We start from the raw sequence: 22,730 nt of genomic DNA on the forward strand, positions 1-22,730 counted from the left end.
ATGTAATAACAGATGGATATGACTGGAGAGGTGAGGGATTCTGGGAGTGATGTCACATGACCTCATTCTTATCTATGTAATAACAGATGGATATGACTGGAGAGGTGAGGGATTCTGGGAGTGATGTCACATGACCTCATTCTTATCTATGTAATAACAGATGGATATGACTGGAGAGGTGAGGGATTCTGGGAGTGATGTCACATGACCTCATACTTATCTATGTAATAACAGATGGATATGACTGGAGAGGTGAGGGATTCTGGGAGTGATGTCACATGACCTCATTCTTATCTATGTAATAACAGATGGATATGACTGGAGAGGTGAGGGATTCTGGGAGTGATGTCACATGACCTCATTCTTATCTATGTAATAACAGATGGATATGACCGGAGAGGTGAGGGATTCTGGGAGTGATGTCACATGACCTCATTCTTATCTATGTAATAACAGATGGATATGACTGGAGAGGTGAGGGATTCTGGGAGTGATGTCACATGACCTCATTCTTATCTATGTAATAACAGATGGATATGACTGGAGAGGTGAGGGATTCTGGGAATGTATGTAGTGATATTAATGTGTCTCTCCATACACAGGATTACACAGTAGTGAAGAAGTCCTCTAGTGGGCGCTGTCGGGCCCCTGTGTGTGAAGGATGGGGAAGAACCCTGAGCCCAATCCCGGGGCCCCCACCTCACTCCCTGATACATGAGGAAATGGAAGAACAGAAGATCCTAGAACTCATCAACAAGATGATGGAGCTGCTGACTGCAGAGGTGACACTGCTGGGAATGCTGGGACATTATACAGTAATGGAGGGGTCTGGTGATGACTGGAGAGGTGACACTGCTGGGACATTATGCAGTAATGGAGGGGTCTGGTGATGACTGGAGAGGTGACACTGTTGGGACATTATGCAGTAATGGAGGGGTCTGGTGATGACTGGAGAGGTGACACTGCTGGGACATTATGCAGTAATGGAGGGGTCTGGTGATGACTGGAGAGGTGACACTGCTAGGACATTATACAGTAATGGAGGGGTCTGGTGATGACTGGAGAGGTGACACTGCTAGGACATTATACAGTAATGGAGGGGTCTGGTGATGACTGGAGAGGTGACACTGCTGGGACATTATACAGTAATGGAGGGGTCTGGTGATGACTGGAGAGGTGACACTGCTGGGACATTATACAGTAATGGAGGGGTCTGGTGATGACTGGAGAGGTGACACTGCTGGGACATTATACAGTAATGGAGGGGTCTGGTGATGACTGGAGAGGTGACACTGCTGGGAATGCTGGGACATTATACAGTAATGGAGGGGTCTGGTGATGACTGGAGAGGTGACACTGCTGGGACATTATACAGTAATGGAGGGGTCTGATGATGACTGGAGAGGTGACACTGCTGGGAATGCTGGGACATTATACAGTAATGGAGGGGTCTGGTGATGACTGGAGAGGTGACACTGCTGGGACATTATACAGTAATGGAGGGGTCTGGTGATGACTGGAGAGGTGACACTGCTGAGATATTATACAGTAATGGAGGGGTCTGGTGATGACTGGAGAGGTGACACTGCTGGGAATGCTGGGACATTATACAGTAATGGAGGGGTCTGGTGATGACTGGAGAGGTGACACTGCTGGGACATTATACAGTAATGGAGGGGTCTGGTGATGACTGGAGAGGTGACACTGCTGAGATATTATACAGTAATGGAGGGGTCTGGTGATGACTGGAGAGGTGACTCTGCTGGGAATGCTGGGACATTATACAGTAATGGAGGGGTCTGGTGATGACTGGAGAGGTGACACTGCTGGGACATTATACAGTAATGGAGGGGTCTGGTGATGACTGGAGAGGTGACACTGCTGGGACATTATACAGTAATGGAGGGGTCTGGTGATGACTGGAGAGGTGACACTGCTGAGATATTATACAGTAATGGAGGGGTCTGGTGATGACTGGAGAGGTGACACTGCTGGGACATTATACAGTAATGGAGGGGTCTGGTGATGACTGGAGAGGTGACACTGCTGGGACATTATACAGTAATGGAGGGGTCTGGTGATGACTGGAGAGGTGACACTGCTGGGAATGCTGGGACATTATACAGTAATGGAGGGGTCTGGTGATGACTGGAGAGGTGACACTGCTGGGACATTATACAGTAATGGAGGGGTCTGGTGATGACTGGAGAGGTGACACTGCTGGGAATGCTGGGACATTATACAGTAATGGAGGGGTCTGGTGATGACTGGAGAGGTGACACTGCAGGGACATTATACAGTAATGGAGGGGTCTGGTGATGACTGGAGAGGTGACACGGCTGGGACATTATACAGTAATGGAGGGGTCTGGTGATGACTGGAGAGGTGACACTGCTGGGACATTATACAGTAATGGAGGGGTCTGGTGATGACTGGAGAGGTGACACTGCTGGGACATTATACAGTAATGGAGGGGTCTGGTGATGACTGGAGAGGTGACACTGCTGGGACATTATACAGTAATGGAGGGGTCTGGTGATGACTGGAGAGGTGACACTGCTGGGACATTATACAGTAATGGAGGGGTCTGGTGATGACTGGAGAGGTGACACTGCTGGGACATTATACAGTAATGGAGGGGTCTGGTGATGACTGGGGAGGTGACACTGCTGGGACATTATACAGTAATGGAGGGGTCTGGTGATGACTGGAGAGGTGACACTGCTGGGACATTATACAGTAATGGAGGGGTCTGGTGATGACTGGAGAGGTGACACTGCTGGGACATTATACAGTAATGGAGGGGTCTGGTGATGACTGGAGTGGTGACACTGCTGGGAATGCTGGGACATTATACAGTAATGGAGGGGTCTGGTGATGACTGGAGAGGTGACACTGCTGGGACATTATACAGTAATGGAGGGGTCTGGTGATGACTGGAGAGGTGACCCTGCTGGGACATTATGCAGTAATGGAGGGGTCTGGTGATGACTGGAGAGGTGACACTGTTGGGACATTATGCAGTAATGGAGGGGTCTGGTGATGACTGGAGAGGTGACACTGCTGGGACATTATGCAGTAATGGAGGGGTCTGATGATGACTGGAGAGGTGACACTGCTGGGACATTATACAGTAATGGAGGGGTCTGGTGATGACTGGAGAGGTGACACTGCTGGGACATTATACAGTAATGGAGGGGTCTGGTGATGACTGGAGAGGTGACCCTGCTGGGACATTATGCAGTAATGGAGGGGTCTGGTGATGACTGGAGAGGTGACACTGTTGGGACATTATGCAGTAATGGAGGGGTCTGGTGATGACTGGAGAGGTGACACTGCTGGGACATTATACAGTAATGGAGGGGTCTGGTGATGACTGGAGAGGTGACACTGCTGGGACATTATACAGTAATGGAGGGGTCTGGTGATGACTGGAGAGGTGACACTGCTGGGAAATTATACAGTAATGGAGGGGTCTGGTGATGACTGGAGAGGTGACACTGCTGGGACATTATACAGTAATGGAGGGGTCTGGTGATGACTGGAGAGGTGACACTGCTGGGACATTATACAGTAATGGAGGGGTCTGGTGATGACTGGAGAGGTTACACTGCTGGGACATTATACAGTAATGGAGGGGTCTGGTGATGACTGGAGAGGTGACACTGCTGGGACATTATACAGTAATGGAGGGGGTCTGGTGATGACTAGAGAGGTGACACTGCTGGGACATTATACAGTAATGGAGGGGTCTGGTGATGACTGGAGAGGTGACACTGCTGGGACATTATACAGTAATGGAGGGGTCTGGTGATGACTGGAGAGGTGACACTGCTGGGACATTATACAGTAATGGAGGGGTCTGGTGATGACTGGAGAGGTGACAATGCTGGGACATTATACAGTAATGGAGGGGTCTGGTGATGTCTGGAGAGGTGACACTGCTGGGAATGCTGGGACATTATACAGTAATGGAGGGTCTGGTGATGACTGGAGAGGTGACACTGCTGGGACATTATACAGTAATGGAGGGGTCTGGTGATGACTGGAGAGGTGACACTGCTGGGACATTATACAGTAATGGAGGGGTCTGGTGATGACTGGAGAGGTGACACTGCTGGGAATGCTGGGACATTATACAGTAATGGAGTCTGGTGATGACTGGAGAGGTGACACTGCTGGGACATTATACAGTAATGGAGGGGTCTGGTGATGACTAGAGAGGTGACACTGCTGGGACATTATATAGTAATGGAGGGGTCTGGTGATGACTGGAGAGGTGACACTGCTGGGAATGCTGGGACATTATACAGTAATGGAGGGGTCTGGTGATGACTGGAGAGGTGACACTGCTGGGAATGCTGGGACATTATACAGTAATGGAGGGGTCTGGTGATGACTGGAGAGGTGACACTGCTGGGAATGCTGGGACATTATACAGTAATGGAGGAGTCTGGTGGTGACTGGAGAGGTGACACTGCTGGGAATGCTGGGACATTATACAGTAATGGAGGGGTCTGGTGATGACTGGAGAGGTGACACTGCTGGGACATTATACAGTAATGGAGGGGTCTGGTGATGACTGGAGAGGTGACACTGCTGGGACATTATACAGTAATGGAGGGGTCTGGTGATGACTGGAGAGGTGACACTGCTGGGACATTATACAGTAATGGAGGGGTCTGGTGATGACTGAAGAGGTGACACTGCTGGGAATGCTGGGACATTATACAGTAACACCACTGGAGGGGTCGGGGTGATGACTGTATCATTATGTGTCAGGTTCCTATAAGGTGTCAGGACGTGGCGGTCTATTTCTCCATGGAGGAGTGGGAGTATGTAGAAGGACACAAGGATCAGTACAAGGATCAGGTCATGATGGAGGATCAGCAGCCCCTCACATCACCAGGTAATAGACATGACTATATACACACGTCCTCTCATTATTTGTATGTAAAGAATGAATTCAGTCTCTGTATGTGTTCCCTACAGTCAGATCCAGTAAGAGAACAGCACCAGAGAGGTGTCCCCGTCTGCTAGAGGAGCAATATATGGAGGACGTTACTACAGGGAAAGATCAGATCTATATTAATGCTACAGACATAAAGGAAGACGAAGAGACAGATGTGAGCAGTGATAAGCAGTATAAGGAGGACATTCCTACAGGGAAAGATCTGATCTATATTAATGCTATAGACATAAAGGAAGAAGAAGAGACAGATGTGAGCGGTGATGAGCAGTATAAGGAGGACATTCCTACAGGTAATTGCCCAGGTGAGTAGTAACCACTAGATGCAGAGAAGAGTCACAGATTCTTTTACATGTTCTGGGAAGATTATCAAAAAAATAATTTCTTTTCTTAGTGTTCCCCAGATAATGGTATATTTTTATAGTTTGGGTCCATACAGATGTAGTGATATCTATTATGTTAATTATATTGTTTTATAGAAAAATCTTCCTAACTAGTCCCATAAATGACTTTCGGTCAGCATCAGGTGATCATGTTACTGAGCCGCACAGATCCCTTACGTGTTGTGGTCATGCTTTAACTGCAGTGTGTAAGGGGTTAAACTACTTCGATCTGAGGTTTTCCCTGATCCATGCAGTTAGCGCAGGGGCCCGGCTGTCATAAAGAGGTTACCGTATTTTTCGCCGTATAAGACGCACTTTTTCTTCCCCAAAACTGGGGGGAAAAAGTCGGTGCGTCCTATACGGCGAATACACCCCTATCGCGCCGGTCCCTGCGGCCATCAACGGCCGGGACCCGCGACTAATACAGGACATCACCGATCGCGGTGCTGCCCTGTATTAACCCTTCAGATGTGGCGATCAAAGCTGACCGCCGCGTCTGAAGGGAAAGTGACACTAACCCGGCTGTTCAGTCGGGCTGTTCGGGACCGCCACGATTTCACTGCGGCGGTCCGGAACAGCCCGGACTGAATAGCCGGGTTAGTGCTTACAGGACACCGGGGGGGGACCTTACCTGCCTCCTCGGTGTCTTCTCCGTTCAGGGATCCCCTGTATGGCCGGCGATCTCCTTTCTCGTCGTCGCGTACGTGCGTCGGCGTGCGTAACGACGTGATGGCGGCGACGGAGAGCGAGGATACCCGGCCGGCAGCAGAGACGTTTGGGAGCGACGGGGACACGGCGACAGTGATGGAGCGACATCCAGGGCAGCGGTGACGGGTCCGGAGCGGCGGAGACACGTGAGTATTACCTCCTATGCAGTGGTCTTCAATCTGCGGACCTCCAGATGTTGCAAAACTACAACTCCCAGCATGCCCGGACAGCCAACGGCTGTCCGGGCATGCTGGGATTTGTAGTTTTGCAACATCTGGAGGTCCGCAGGTTGAAGACCGCTATTGGGTTCAAAATCTTACATTTTTTAGATTTTGCACCTATAAATTGGGTGCGTCTTATACGCCGGTGCATCCTATAGGGCCAAAAATACGGTAATTCCTGGTCCTTTAAATAGTGTTTATGGTCCAAAATAGTGCTATGCTTGTAATACCCGTATGTGGCTGCTGCAAAAGTCGCCTATTAGGAATGAGATTTGCTGAACACCTCAATGACATGCACATACCATGTCCTCAGCATCTAAACATCGGGGGCTACACAGGACACTTTTGGGTATTTGCTATTGAACAAGTAATGAAACCGCCATAAGGGGGCGACAAGAGGCACCGCTCCTTGGATAGAGGTTTATCATCTGTAGACTAAAGTTCTGGTCGGACTAAACTAATGTGGTGAAATGTTTAAAGGGGTATTCCGCCCCTAGACATCTTATCCCCTATCCAAAGGATAGGGGATAAGATGTCAGATCGCCGGGGTCCCACTGCTGGGGACCCCGGGGATCGCTGCTGCAGCACCGCGCTATCATTACTGCACAGAGCGAGATCGCTCTGCACGTAATGACGGGCGATACAGGGGCCGGAGCATTGTTACATCACGGCTCCGCCCCTCGTGACGTCACGGCCCGCCCCCGTCAATACAAGTCTATGGGAAGGGGGCGTGGCGGTCATCACGCCCCCTGCCATAGACTTGCATTAAGGGGACGGGCCGTGATGTCATGAGGGGCGGATAGGGGATAAGATGCCAGGGGCAGAGTACCCCTTTAATTGCTAAGATCAGTGCGGACAGGTGATCAGTAAACTTTACCTATTTATAATACGGATCCCAGATAACAGAGTGTGATAGACAGGTATATTATTAGGGATCGTACCATACCTGACAGCAGGGGTGGATCCAGAGTCTAGTCTCGGGATGGGGGCACTTTTAGAGTATTCTGTGTTGGCGGACACAAAATAAGGTGTTGCTTACGGAACTTACAATATTAATAAATGTATCATACAGTCCTAACCTTGTGTAAGTAATATCTCTTTTATTTAACCCCTTAAGGACCGGGGTTTTTTCAGTTTTTGCATTTTCGTTTTTTGCTCCTTGCCTTTAAAAAATCATAACTCTTTCAATTTTGCACCTAAAAATCCATATGACGGCTTATTTTTTGCGCCACCAATTGTACTTTGTAATGACGTCAGTCATTTTGCCCAAAAATCTACGGTGAAACGGAAAAAAAAATCATTGTGAGACAAAATTGAAAAAAAAACGTAATTTTCTTCCGTTTCTACGTAGTAAATTTTTCGGTAAAAATGACACCTGATATTTATTCTGTAGGTCCATACGATTAAAATGATCCCCTACTTATATAGGTGATTTTGTCGTACTTCTGGAAAAAATCATAACTACATGCAGGAAAATTAATATGTTTAAAATTGTCATCTTCTGACCCCTATAACTTTTTTATTTTTCCGTGTACGGGGCGGTATGAGGGCTCATTTTTTGCGCCGTGATCTGAAGTTTTTGCATTGATAGGACTTATTGATCGCTTTTTATAAATTTTTTCATGATATAAAAAGGGACCAAAAATACATTATTTTGGACTTTGGAATTTTTTTGCACGTACGCTATTGACCGAGCGGTTTAATTAACAATATTTTTTTATAATGCGGACATTTCCGCACGCGGTGATACCATATATGTTTATTTTTATTTTTATTTACACTGTGTTTTTTTTTTTTATGGGAAAAGGGGAGTGATTCAAACTTTTAATAGGGGAGGGGGTAATGATATTTATTCACTTTTTTTTTCACTTTGTTTTTTGCAGTGTTATAGTTCCCATCGGGACCTATAACACTGCACACACTGATATCTTATACTGATCATTGTTATCCCATCGGGACCTATAACACTGCACACACTGATATCTTATACTGATCATTGTTATCCCATAGGGACCTATAACACTGCACACACTGATCTCTTACACTTATCATTATTATCCCATAGGGACCTATAACACTGCACACATTGATCTCTTACACCGATCATTGTTATCCCATAGGGACCTATAACACTGCACACACTGATCTTTATCATTGATCACTGGTTTCTCATAAGAAACAAGTGATCGATGATTCTGCCGCTTGACTGCTCATGCCTGGATCTCAGGCACTGAGCAGTCATTCGGCGATCGGACAGCGAGGAGGCAGGTAGGGATCCTCCAGCTGTCCTGTAAGCTGTTCGGGATGCCGCGATTTCGCCGCGGCTATCCCGAACAGCCCACTGAGCTAACCGACATGGTTTCAGTTTCACTTTAGACGCGGCGTTCAACTTTGAACGCCACGTCTAAAGGGTTAATAGCGATCAATGCCAGCGATCAATGCCGCGCTCTATTAGCCACGGGTCACTACCATCACTCTATTTATGCGCTTTGTACATCAGGGCCGTCCGCCCCCAGATTGCGTCCCAGCCAATCATCACGGCGGTTTCCGTTTTTCCCTTGCACTAGTGCATGTAATTGTCCTTAAAGGGGTACCCCGCCCCAAGACATCTTATCCCCTGTCCAAAGGATAGGGGATAAGATGTCAGATTGCCGCGGTGCCGCTGCTGGGGAGCCCCGGGATCGACGCTGCGGCACCGCACTATCATTACAGCACAGAGCGAGTTCGCTCTGCACGTAATGACGGGCAATACAGGGGCCGGAGCATCGTTACGTCACGGCTCCGCCCCTCGTGACGTCACAGCCCGCCCCTTTCAATACAAGTCTATGGGAGGGGGTGCGGCGGTCGTCACGCCCCCTGCCATAGACTTGCATTAAGGGGACGGGCCGTGATGTCACGAGGGGTGGAGCCATGACGTCACGCGGCTCCGTCCCCTGTATCGCCCGTTATTACGCACAGAGCGAACTCACTCTGTACTGTAATGATAGCGCGGTGCCGCAGCGGGGATCCCGGGGCTCCCCAGCAGCGGCACCGCGGCGATCTGACATCTTATCCCCTATCCTTTGGACAGGGGATAAGATGTCTAGGGGCGGAGTACTCCTTTAACAGATGATTGTACTGACCTCATATCCAATCCGAATGCTTGCTTCCACCGACGTCATCTCTGTGTACTTCTTCTCTATCCTTAGCTGTGTGTACTCTCCGTTCCGTCTGCGCACGCGCAGACCTCCGTCCAGGTTTCAGTATTCGCGCACGCACAGATTCTCCTTATCGGCGCTTTGGTTGTCAGTGTCGGCTGCATATTCTAGTAGAGCGGTACGTTTGCGCATGCGCGCAGCCTCCGCAGCTTAAAGGGGTATTCCAGGCAAAACCTTTTTTTTTTTATATATATCAACTGGCTCCGGAAAGTTAAACAGATTTGTAAATTACTTCTATTAAAAAATCTTAATCCTTCCAATAGTTATTAGCTTCTGAAGTTTTCTGTCTAACTGCTCAATGATGATGTCACGTCCCGGGAGCTGTGCATGATGGGAGAATATCCCCATAGGAACTGCACAGCTCCCGGGACGTGAGTCATCAGAGAGCAGTTAGACAGAAAACAACAACTCAACTTCAGAAGCTTATAACTATTGGAAGGATTAAGATTTTTTAATAGAAGTAATTTACAAATCTGTTTAACTTTCCGGAGCCAGTTGATATATAGAAAAAAAGTTTTGGCCTGGAATACCCCTTTTAATACAGATGTGATATGATGATGATATAATAAACGCCACTTATGGCCAGCATTTTAATCTTTATAATAGATAATTATCAGGATATAACATGGGGAGCATTAGATGTCAGATCCTGTTAATATTCTCACTTCTATGTTCTGTATCCAGTTATTTAATATGAATTAGGACCTAACATTGAGCCAGAGATAGCTAAATAAGGCTTCTTCGGCCATAGTAAGGAGAATAGTAGATGTCAAAGTTCAATAGGGAACATTAACCCCTTGAGGACGCAGCCCTTTTTTGCACATCTGACCACGTCACTTTAAGCGTTAATAACTCTAAAACGCTTTTACCGAATATTCTGATTCTGAGACTGTTTTTTCGTGACATATTCTACTTTATTTTGGTGGTAAATTTTCGGCGTTACTTGCATCCTTTTTTGGTGAAAAATCCCCAAATTTCATGAAAATTTAACATTTTTCTAACTTTGAAGCTCTCTGCTTGTAAGGAAAATGGATATTCCCAATAAATTATAGTTTTATTGACAAATACAATATGTCCACTGTATGTTGGCATCATAAAATGGACATATTTTCGCTTTTTGAAAAAATGTCATGAAAATTGCAAAATCTGAAGGGACAGATGTTACAGAACTACAACTCCCAGCATGCCTGGGCAGTCTAGCCATGCTGAGAGTTGTAGTTTGGCAACATCTGGAGGGCTACCGTTTGGGCACCACTGTATCAGTGGTCTCCAAACTGTGACCCTCCAGATGTTGCAAAACTACAACTCCCAGCATGCCCAGACAGCCAAAGGCTGTCTGGGCATGCTGGGAGTTGCAGTTTGGCACCCACTAGGAAGAGCAGCAGTAAATATCGCTTACTGCAGGCATCCCGGTCCGGTCCCCAACCAGCTAGCGGTGGTGACCGGAATTCCCACGGGCGTATGCATACGCCCCACGTCCTTAAAGGGGTACTCTGGTGGAAAAACTATTATTTTTTTCTTTTTTAAATCAACTGGTGCCAGAAAGTTAAACATATTTGTAAATTACTTCTATTAAAAAATCTTAATCCTTCCTGTATTTATTAGCTGCTTAATACTACAGAGGAAATTATTTTCTTTTTGGAATTCTCTCTGCTGACATCACAAACACACTGCTCTCTGCTGACGTTATTATAATAATAAGTCTTTATTTATTTATTGTTGTCCTTAGTGGGATTTGAACCCAAGGCCCCAGCACTGCAAGGCAGCAGTGCTAACCACTGAGCCACCATGCTGCCCTTAGTATACATCTTCTATGCATCTTCTATGCATGGTTGCTAAAATGGACAGAGATGTCAGTAGAGAGTACTGTGCTCGTGATGTCATCAGTGTTCCAAAAAGGAATTTCCTCTGTAGCATTCAGCAGCTAATAAGTACTGGGAGGATTAAGATTTTTTAATAGAAGTAATTTACAAATATGTTTACATTTCTGGCACCAGTTGATTTAAAAAAGAAAAAAAAATTTGTTTTTCCACCGGAGTACCCCCTTTAACCCCTTAAGGACCAAGGGCGTACAGGTACGCCTTTGCTCCCTGGTACTTAAGGACCAAGGGCGTACCTGTACGCCCGTGGGAATTTCGGTCCCCGCCGCGCGCCGGGCGGGGATCGCGCCGGGGTGACTGCTGATATCTATCAGCAGGCACCCCGCGCAAATGCCCAGGGGGGTCATTAGACCCCCCCATGTCGGCGATCGGCGCAAATCGCAAGTGATTTCACACTTGCGATTTGCGCCGATTACGGGTCATACGGGTCTATGGTGACCCGGAATAGAAGGGGGATCGCGGGTGTCCTAGACACCCACGATTCCCCTGTAGCGATAGGAGTGAGGTGGCAGGGTTGCCACCCCTCCTATCTCTGCTATTGGTGGTCTAGACGCGACCACCAATAGCAGATCGGGGGCGGAGGGGTTTACTTTCGGTTTCCCCGTCCTGCCCTCCCACAATAGGCGGGGCAGGACGGGGAAACCGACAGGGACCGGCGCCGAAGATCCACTTACCCATCGGCGACGGCAGCGGCGACGATCAGCGGCGGCAGCGGGCGACGAACGGCGGAAGAAGAGGACCGCGACGCAGCTCCCTGGATCCAACGGAAGCCGGTGAGTTACTTAGCAACATCTGGAGGGCTACAGTCTGAGACCACTATAGTGGTCTCTAAACTGTAACCCTCCAGATGTTGCAAAACTACAACTCCCAGCATGCCCAGAGAGCTGTTTAGGCTTGCTGGGAGTTGCAGTTTTGCAACAGCTGGAGGTCTACAGTTTGAGACCAATGCAAAGTGATCTCTATACTGTGCACCTCCAGATCTTGCAAAACTACAACTCCCAGCATGCCCAGACAGCAGTTTGCTGTCTGGGCATGCTGGGAGTTGTAGTTTTGCAACATCTGGAGGTCCACAGTTTGGAGACCACTATGCAGTGGTCTCTAAACTATAGCTCTACAGATGTTGCAAAACTGCAACTCCCAGCAAGCCTAAACAGCTCTCTGGGCATGCTGGGAGTTGTAGTTGCGATCCCTCCAGCTGTTGCATAACTACATCTCCCAGCATGCCTTTCGGCGATCAGTACATGCTGGGAGTTGAAGTTTTGCAACAGCTGGAGGCACACTGGTTGGAAAATACTGAGTTAGGTAACAGAACCTAACTGAAGGTTTTCCAACCAGTGTGCCTCCAGCTGTTGCAAAACAACAACTCCCAGCATTTCCGGACAGCCACTGACTGTCCAGGCATGCTGGGAGTTTAGCAACAGCTGGAGGCACCCTGTTTGGGAATCACTGGCGTAGAATACCCCTATGTCCACCCCTGTGCAATCCCTAATTTAGTCCTCAAATGCGCATGGCGCTCTCTCACTTCGGAGCCCTGTCGTATTTCAAGGAAACAGTTTAGGGCCACATATGGGGTATCTCCGTACTCGGGAGAAATTGTGTTATTAATTTTGGGGGCTTTTTTTCCTTTTACCCCTTATGAAAAAGAAAAGTTGGGGTCTACACCAGCCTGTTAGTGTAAAAAAAAAATTTTTTTTTTACACTAACATGCTGGTGTTGTCCTTTACTTTTTATTTTCACGGGAGGTAAAAGGAAAAAAAGACCCCCAAAATTTGTAACGCAATTTCTCCTGAGTACGGAGATACCCCATATGTGGGCGTAAAATGCTCTGCAGACGCACAACAAGGCTAAGGAGTGAGAGCCCGGAATTGAAGGCCACTTGTGTTTACAAAGCCCCCATGGTACCAGAACAATGGACCCCCCCCATATGTGACCCCATTTTGGAAACAACACCCCTCATGTAATGTAATAAGGGGTACAGTGAGCATTTATGCCCCACAGGTGTCTGACAGATTTTTGGAACAGTGATCCGTGAAAATGAAAAATGTAATTTTCCATTTGCACAGCCCGCTGTCCCAAAGATCTGTCAAACGCCAGTGGGGTGTAAATGCTCACTGCACCACTTATTAAATTCTGTGAGGGGTGTAGTTTCCAAAATGAGGTCACATGTGGGGGGGTCCACTGTTCTGGCACCACGGGGGGCTTTGTAAATGCACATGGCCCCTGACTACCATTCCAAATGAATTCTCTTTCCAAAAGCTCAATGGTGCTCCTCCTCTTCTGAGCATTGTAGTTCGCCCGTAGTGCACTTCAGGTCCACTTATGGGGTACCTCCATACTCTGAAGAGATGGGGTTACAAATTTTGGGGGTATTTTCTGCTATTAACCCTTGCAAAAATGTGAAATTTGGGGGGAAACACACATTTTAGTGAAAAAATATATATGTTTTTTTACATATGCAAAAGTCGTGAAACTCGTGTGGGGTATTAAGGCTCACTTTATTCCTTGTTACGTTCCTCAAGGGGTCTAGTTTCCAAAATGGTATGCCATGTGTTTTTTTTTTTTGCTGTTCTGGCACCATAGGGGCTTCCTAAATGCGACATGCCCCCCGAGCAAAATTTGCTCTCAAAAAGTCAAATATCACTCCTTCTCTTCGGAGCATTGTAGTTCGCCCGTAATGCACTTCATGCCAACTTATGGGGTGCCTCCATACTCAGAAGAGATGGGGTAACAAATTTTGGGGGGTATTTTCTGCTATTAACCCTTGCAAAAATGCGAAATTTGGGGGGAAACACACATTTTAGTGAAATTTTTTTTTATTTTTTTTACATATGCAAAAGTCGTGAAACACCTGTGGGGTATTAAGGCTCACTTTATTCCTTGTTACGTTCCCCAAGGGGTCTAGTTTCCAAAATGGTATGCCATGTGGGTTATTTTTGCTGTTCTGGCACCATAGGGGCTTCCTAAATGCAACATGCCCCCCAAAAACTATTTCTGAAAAACGTACTCTCCAAAATCCCCTTGTCGCTCCTTCGCTTCTGAGCCCTCTACTGCGCCCGTCGAACACTTTACATAGACATATGAGGTATGTGCTTACTCGAGAGAAATTGGGCTACAAATATAAGTATACATTTTCTCCTTTTACCCCTTGTAAAAATTCAAAAATTGGGTTTACAAGAACATGCGAATGTAAAAAATAAAGATTGTGAATTTTCTCCTTCACTTTGCTGCTATTCCTATGAAACACCTAAAGGGTTAAAACACTTACTGATTGTCATTTTGAATACTTTGGGGGGTGCAGTTTTTATAATGGGGTCATTTGGGGGGTATTTCTAATGGGAAGACCCTTCAAATCCACTTCAAACCTGAACTGGTCTCTGAAAAAAAGCGAGGTTCAAAATTTTGTGAAAAATTGGAAAAGTGCTGCTGAACTTTGAAGCCCTCTGGTGTCTTCCAAAAGTAAAAACACATCAATTTTATGATGCAAACATAAAGTAGACATATTGGAAATGTGAATAAAATAAAAAAATATTTTGAATATCCATTTTCCTTACAAGCAGAGAGCTTCAAAGTTAGAAAAATGCAAAATTTTCAAATTTTTCATCAAATTTTGGGATTTTTCACCAAGAAAGGATGCAAGTTACCACAAAATTTTACCACTATGTTAAAATAGAATATGTCACGAAAAAACAATCTCGGAATCAGAATGATAACTAAAAGCATTCCAGAGTTATTAATGTTTAAAGTGACAGTGGTCAGATGTGCAAAAAACGCTCTGGTCCTAAGGTGTAAAATGGCCTGGTCCTTAAGGGGTTAAGGACTCTGGATGCAGGGCGTATGCATACTGAAGAGGTTAAATGAACGATAACATTTTTATCCAGTTCTGTGTTCTGGATCCGGTCACTGAATATGAGGTGGGACCTGACGTTAAACCAGAGGTAGCTAAGCTAGGCCTAGCCAGGTATCAATGCTGTCGTAGTGTACCCTACCCTGGATGAATTGGTGGGACTCTGTCTGTCCTGGGGCACAGTCAAAATGACTGAATACTTTAAAGTAGAGCTCAATGATAGAGCGGAACAGGTTGTAAATAGACTCAAAGATTGTCTTTTTTTAATTACATATTCTCTTTTATTATCAGTATTTATCTGTCGCAATTTACAAAAATGCTGCGAAGGAAAAACCTTCATTTAAACCGGTAGGTGATAGGCTTTTCAACCTATATATCCACCTTGCCTCTTCCTTAAGGAGGGCTTTATCAATATTGCCCTTCCTCGGTCCTAGGGTCAGTTGACATACAATATTGAAACTGGGTTTCCGGGACTGGGGACGTGATGTCACGTCACGCCCCCTCCATTCATGTCTATGAGAGGGGCCGCCACGCCGTTTCCGAAACTGGAGACGCAGCCCCGCATAGAAGGCGGGTGCTGCAGGGAGATTCCCTATCCTTTGGATGATGTTTTTGCCTGGAATACCCCTTTAAGAACAACTTTTGACATTGTTCCCAAACATGACGTGTCAGGGCAACATGTCAGGGCAGAGTGTCAGGGCAACATGTCAGGGCAGAGTGTCAGGGCAACATGCCAGGGCAGAGTGTCAGGGCAACATGTCAGAAGTTGTTTTTAATTGACAGTAAGCCTTCAAGGGGAGGTGGGTCACGGATACTACTGTTCCTGTTAAGAAGTTTGCAACATACATCGTGCGATAGTGTGCATGATGGCAACTTAGTAATTAAAATGCGTTCGATAATGAATTGTTGTGGTGATTGATGGGTTTATGGAATAATATGTATTAAGTCTGCTATAACTATAAAGGAGAAGTGTCTACACTGATAGAGGGTTAGGAGAGAGAATCCCCCGCAGATATTAGAGGAGAATAAGAAGAGAGATAGAAGATGGATCAGGGATTTATAAAGGACGATGGTTTAATATGATACAAGATGAATAACTGGATCAGTAGTGTAGTGTCTGGAGAATGCTGGGCTTTGTAGTGCCATCAGTGTTGTAGAGCCATAACTGGGGCTGAGACATGATCAGGTCAGCTGGTAGGATGGGGAGAACGTTCCCTGATGTCACATTCTAGGATCATTCTAGATGGAACTTTCTGATGTTTTACAAATAAAGATATGAAAGATTTTCTGGTTATTACTTAGAAATAATCCGATCTGTTTTCTTCTTCACAGATGACTGTACCAGGAGATCAGAGGAGAATCTTATATCTTCAGATTATAAAGCAGATGATGATATCACACAAGATACATATGAAGAACATTCCATTATCCCAGATACACCCTCAGCCCTTCACAGCCAAGATCTGTCATCTCATCCTGTTATACAAGTCCGACCTAAAGATTCATCACAGGCTGTTACGCGAAATAAAAGACACAGAAGGAAGGATGGACATCAAAAGGCTAATGTAGCGGAAAAGCCATTGTCATGTTCAGAATGTGGGAAATGTTTTACTTACAAATCAGAACTTGTTAGACATCAAAGATATCACACAGGGGAGAAGCCATTTTCATGTTCAGACTGTGGAAAACGTTTTGCATTAAAATCAAACCTTATTGCACATCAAAAAGTTCACATAGGAAAAAAGCCATTTTCATGTTCAGAATGTGGAAAATGTTTTACTCAGAAATCATATCTTATGGAACATCAAAGAATTCACACAGGCGAGAAGCTATTTGTATGTTCAGAATGTGGTAAATGTTTTACTCAGAAAACACATCTCATTAGACATCAAAGAATTCACACAGGGGAGAAGCCATATGCATGTTTAGAATGTGAAAAATGTTTCACTCAGAAATCAGATCTTGTTTACCATCAAAATGCTCACACAGGGGCTAAGCCATTTTTATGCCTAGAATGTGGGAAATGTTTTACTCAGAAATCAAAGCTTGTTCAACATCAAAGAATTCACACAGGAGAGAAGCCATTTTCATGTTCAGAATGTGGAAAATGTTTTGCTCGAAAATCTTCTTTCGGTCAACATCAAAAAACTCACACATTGGAAAATCTGTTTTCATGCCCAGAATGTGGAAAATGTTTTGCTGCAAAGGCTAGTCTTGTTGACCATCTACGAATTCACACAGGAGAGAAGCCATTCTTATGCCAAGAATGTGGAAAACGTTTTACTAAGAAATCAAATCTTATTCTACATCAAAACGTTCACAGAGAGAAGACATTTTCATGTTCAGAATGTGGGAAATGTTTTTCTCAGAAATCAAATCTTGTCAAACATCAAAGAATTCACACAGGAGAGAAGCCGTATGCATGTTTAGAATGTGGGAAATGTTTTACTCAGAAATCAGATCTTGTTCATCATCAAAATGCTCACAAAGGGGTGAAGCCATTTTTATGCCTGGAATGTGGAAAATGTTTTAATAGAAAATCATTTCTTATTATACATCAGAAAGTGCACACCGGAGAAAAGCCATTTTCATGTGTAGAATGTGGGAAATGTTTTACTCAGAAACCACATCTTGTTCAACATCAAAAAACTCACACAGGAGAGAAGCCATTTTCATGTTCAGAATGTGGGAAATGTTTTTCTCAGAAATCAGATCTTCTTCATCATCAAAAAACTCACACAGGAGAGAAGCCGTTTTCATGTCCGGAATGTGGGAAATGTTTTTCTTGGAAATCAGTTCTTATTAAACATCAAAAAGTTCACTCACAATTTTCATGTGTATAATATGGAAAACGTTACTCACAGGGGAGAGAAGCCATTTTCATGTTCAGAATGTGGAAATGTCTTACCCCAAAACAAAGTTTTGTTACAAATCAGAGAATTCACATGTGGAGAAGCCATTTTTATGTCTAGAATGTGAAAAATATTTTATTTAGAAAGAAAAACATCAAAAAACACACAGGAGAGAAGCCAATTTAGAGCACGTAATGATGTTTAAAAAATATCTGACAATACTAGCAAATTTCCAGTATCTAAAAAGCGAATAAAATCCAGATAACACATCTATGTATTATCCGTGTGTATAGAATATTTGGTGTATATATAAATATATATACACTCATTGACAAGCCATGAGAGGGGACACTTGTGCCCGCAGGATGTCCTGCACATATCACTGAGCTGTTAGTGTCCCTCACTACTAGGGGTGACCGACTGTCATATGTGATGTCCCCCCAGATCATCACACCAGTAGGGGGCAGTGTGTAACTCCAAAGGCAGGACTGAAGCGCTCACCACAAGGCCTCCATACTCCAACCCGATCATTGTCAGATCCCAAACAGATCCTGGATTCATCACTAAAGAGAATATGGTTCCAGTCTGTAACAGTCCAGGTTTCTGGTCCATAACATCACTGCAGATGAAGGTGACGGGGGCTGCTGTCAATGGCCAGACACGTAATGGGCACCGAGACACCACATTTACTTCTGCTAAGTGCCTGGAAAGGGTCCGGGCAGAGACGAGTGTAATGAAGGGGCCACCTGTGTCTGGATGGTGGACAAGGAAACTGTGGGAGCCGCTCACACTTATCGGTGGATCACAAAATCCTCTCTACTAGTGATCTGGGCCGTTGGCAGCCTGTTCGCTGTGTGTGCCCTCATGTAACCTTTGCTCCCAATGTTTTCTAAAATGCTGAGTTTTGTATATTTACAGTATGTATATATTGTAAGACAATCATTATATTTTCCCAAGGTACTTTTGTGGTCTTCTGTTGAACACCAAGTTCCAGTAAGCACTTGTCTCGTCCAATAGAAGCTGGGTGAGTTATGGGGAATCCAGGAGATTAATAAATCTCTGACAAGATTAAGCTTGCTATGTGATTTTAGTAAGTCCTATTTTTGGCCTGTATTTTTATAGAATGAAAGGCAAGTTGGTAGTTGGGAATTTCATACTGCTTCCTGGGCCACTCCAGGTTTTCAGATGAGCCCAGATCAGCACAGGTGCTGGACACAGCTCATTACTGGGCTATAAGAATAGCTGAGAGTCAGTCTGCCTTGTGAGGCCATGTGGGTAACTTGACCTGAAGTCCTTAGGTCTGCTGGCCTCTCCTGGGACTATTGTCAGTTGTGTGAGGTAACACATTTAAAATTTGTTTTGTCGGGTGGCTGGTAGTAAGCCACTTGTATAGTGATATCAGAATGAACAGTAAGTGCTTGGACAAGTTTTGTTTTGTTCTATGCCAGTGGTAATACAGCTGTACATTATTGTTTTGGACAATACAATAAAGAGCAGGAGAAGCCCTGCATTATAATTGTCTCTGTCTCGGACTGGGGATTTATGCCATTTGCCCATCCTTACTGAGCTAAACTCCCACAATATATATATATATATATATATATATATATATATATATATATATATATACATATATACTTTATCTCCGGTTTCGCTATCTCAGTCTCCGATATCTCCCTATAGTTTTGCTAGGAATAGGGTTTCGTATAGTACAATACAATTATGATGTAGCCTCTGCTCCTCATCGAGAAGACCCAACAGGGAGACTCCATAGGTCTCTGGCTCTGGAGATCAAACCTCCTCAAAAAGAAGTTATAGCTGTCCAAAAGGCACAAATTCTGGTACATGACCAAATTAGAGGCATAAAATGAGGTTCCATCTTCAGCATCTATCATATTGGGATGTAGGAATTCCACTTATTCTAATAAGTCATAGGTCTGAGGTATCATGAATGCACAGTTTTAAGCCTCTGGCTGCCACGGCAACCCATCCGCCCACAGCTTCTTTCTCTTTTGTGGCCACTTTTGAAATGGGGGGGGGATTATATTATTTGTGGGGGGGGGGGATTGATAAGAAAAAACACAATTTTGCAACTTTTTGGGGGGTTTTGTGTTTATGCAGTGCATGTTCTCTGTATTCTGTGGGTTAATGCGATATTTTGCATGCAATTATTTATATAGTTTTTCTATTACAGTACATTAAAAAAAGTCAACTTTTTTAAAAACAAAATGTATGCCTAAAATTGTCTTTTTCTGATTTCCATAACTTCTTTAGTTTTCCGTATACAGGGATTTATGATGGTCATTTATTTTGCAGCCTGATCTATAGTTTTCATTGGTTTTTTTTTGTTCTGATGGGACTTTTGATAAAAAAAAATCTAATACAGTATATGATGTGATTTAAAAATCAGTATTTTGGTGTTTGGTATTTTTTTTTAATGTTTTGGGTTGTTATCATGTTGGAATACTGCCATTATCATGTTGGAATATGTCTATTTCCTAAAGAACTCCTCTGGCTATGATGCTGAGCATGTGCATTCAACTACTTTGGTCGATTATGGTGAGGCTTGTTTGGAGTGGAACCTGTCCTGTGAAACTGCTGCAGCAAAAAGTATTAGACAGTGATAACACTAAATTCAGGACACTGGCTCCTCATTTATACTCTATACCACTAATGAGTCACATGACTCTGTCAAGGTAAGTTGGTTACACACACAGAAAGTTTACATTTTTCTTTTTTTTTTTTTGTTAAGCACATTGAGTCTATTTAAAACGAGCTTAGGAGCTTCGGACGTTTGTCTATACAATTATGCCCTGCAAAGTGTACAATCTATGAAGACAGTGCAGGAGCTGTGCACACTTCATAGACCACCAGTCCCGGCTGCTATCAGCATCCAGGGACCTGCTGCTAATGGTGGACATCAGCGATCATGTTAATGCCTACCATTAACCCTTTAGTGACAGGGTTAACCCGGAAGGAGTCTGGAGCTCGGCGTGTGTTCTCCATCCGGGATGGAGCAAGTCGGCCAGCGCAGATTGTAAGTGACTATGCGCTATGGAACTGGCAAATGGGCTAAATGTTATGTTTTTAATGGACTGTAAAGGCGCTCTTATTTGTAGGATGCCGTGCAATACTAGGATGGGCAGCATGAAAGTAATGTTTGATACACAGTCTGATATGGACTAGATGTAGCTAAATGCTGGCATCTGCAGACTTTGACCGGGCTGGGAGCTATAAGTGAACTATGTGACAAGAGAAACAGAGGGATAAGGCAAGGAGAACGCTGCAGCCCGGAGGAGTCCTGCTGCATCCTGGATGGGTGAGACCGTTCCATATAAATTCTTAGAAGGATTAACTGCAGTTCATAATTATTCTGATGACCCAAAAGTCTGTGTGAACAGAGGCCATTTGGCAAGAGCATCTAAAGTATAAGATATAAGCACTGTGGGGGTCATAAGCGATAAGCATCTGAAGCAGTTGTATCTTATCATAAGTAACGTTAAATGTTGAGTACCCTCACACTGTGGTCTCAGAAACTGTATGTGTTGAACAAACTTAAAAGGACATAATTATCACAATCCATACTCTGAGGACTTCAAGGAGTTATGTTCTGTGGGGGACTGGTGTCATAAGCGTCTGAAGCAGTTGTAAGGTGGCAAAAGTAACTCTGAACGTTGACCCTCTCATAGTAAGGGTCCAGAAACTGCAGTGTTTAATAGTTAATGAGGACATAAATATTATACACTATACCCTGGACCCACAGAACACTGGATCGGTGGTGCCCTTATTAATGCGGTTGCTTGTGCACACGTTAAATTGGCTGTGTGTTAGATAGATATATATCGGTCAGAACTGAACTGGGGGTACATTAACAAAATCTGGTAAAACCACACCCTAGTAAAAGATAAAAAAAAAAAAAAAGAATGGCTCCAAAAAGAAGATCTGTAAGTCCTATAAAAGAGAGTAAGGGTAGACTGGACAGATATATGTCATCACCATCAGTGTCCCAAAGGAATAAACCGGATAGACCGGGATCTAGAGAAGCTCTGTGGAAGGAAGAGGAGGAGGGGAACACAATTACTTTAAAAATGTTGTTCGACGCAATGGGTAAATGTAATTCCACAGTTGAGGGTCTAGTTTCCCAGATAGGAAGCATTGGGACAGATATAACTCTCATTAAAGATGAGATGAGGAAACTTAATGAAAGATGTGGTGAGATGGAGGAGCGGATATCTGACCTACAGGATGAAACTATTGATTTAAAAAAGAAAGTAGATGCCCTGCAGAAGGATAACAACTCTGTCCCAGAAAGTTACAGAGATGAAGGATAGGGCCAGAAGAGGAAATCTTAGAATGGTGGGCTTTCCGGAGGGAGCGGAGGGCAGGGACCCAGTTGAATTCACTCAGAAATGGTTAAGGGACGAATGTGGGGAGGATAATTTATCCCCCACATTTGGAGTTGAGAGAGCACACCGGGTACCCCTGCGACCGTTACCACCGGGCAATCGCCCAAGAGCTCTAATATTGAAACTGCGCAATGAAGGGGACAGAGAATTTTTTTTACATACTCTGAGGGAAAAAAAATAACGTTACGAATAGTAATAATAAGATTATGGTGTTCCCAGACTACTCATATGAAACACAAAGAAAACGCATGGCTTATAAAAATGTTAAAA

General features: G+C 44.6%; 1 protein-coding gene across 2 annotated transcripts in view; it reads left to right on the forward strand.

Moving 5' to 3' along the window:
* The window catches only part of LOC130319376 (zinc finger protein 260-like), a 37,392-nt gene extending 17,772 nt beyond the window's left edge, over window positions 1-19,620 (forward strand). Inside the window, exons 3-6 of one of the 2 annotated variants that reach the window (XM_056552925.1) lie at window positions 603-782; window positions 4,783-4,909; window positions 4,993-5,274; window positions 16,535-19,620. In XM_056552925.1, the coding sequence (XP_056408900.1) occupies window positions 603-782; window positions 4,783-4,909; window positions 4,993-5,274; window positions 16,535-18,045 (2,100 nt within the window). In that variant the 3' untranslated portion in view covers window positions 18,046-19,620. The remainder of the gene's footprint in view (window positions 1-602; window positions 783-4,782; window positions 4,910-4,992; window positions 5,275-16,534) is intronic. The other variant, XM_056552926.1, reaches the window with a different exon arrangement.
* The last annotated feature ends 3,110 nt before the right edge of the window (window positions 19,621-22,730 follow it).

Source organism: Hyla sarda, unplaced genomic scaffold (genome assembly GCF_029499605.1).
Source record: "Hyla sarda isolate aHylSar1 unplaced genomic scaffold, aHylSar1.hap1 scaffold_2118, whole genome shotgun sequence".
NCBI classification, from domain to species: domain Eukaryota; kingdom Metazoa; phylum Chordata; class Amphibia; order Anura; family Hylidae; genus Hyla; species Hyla sarda.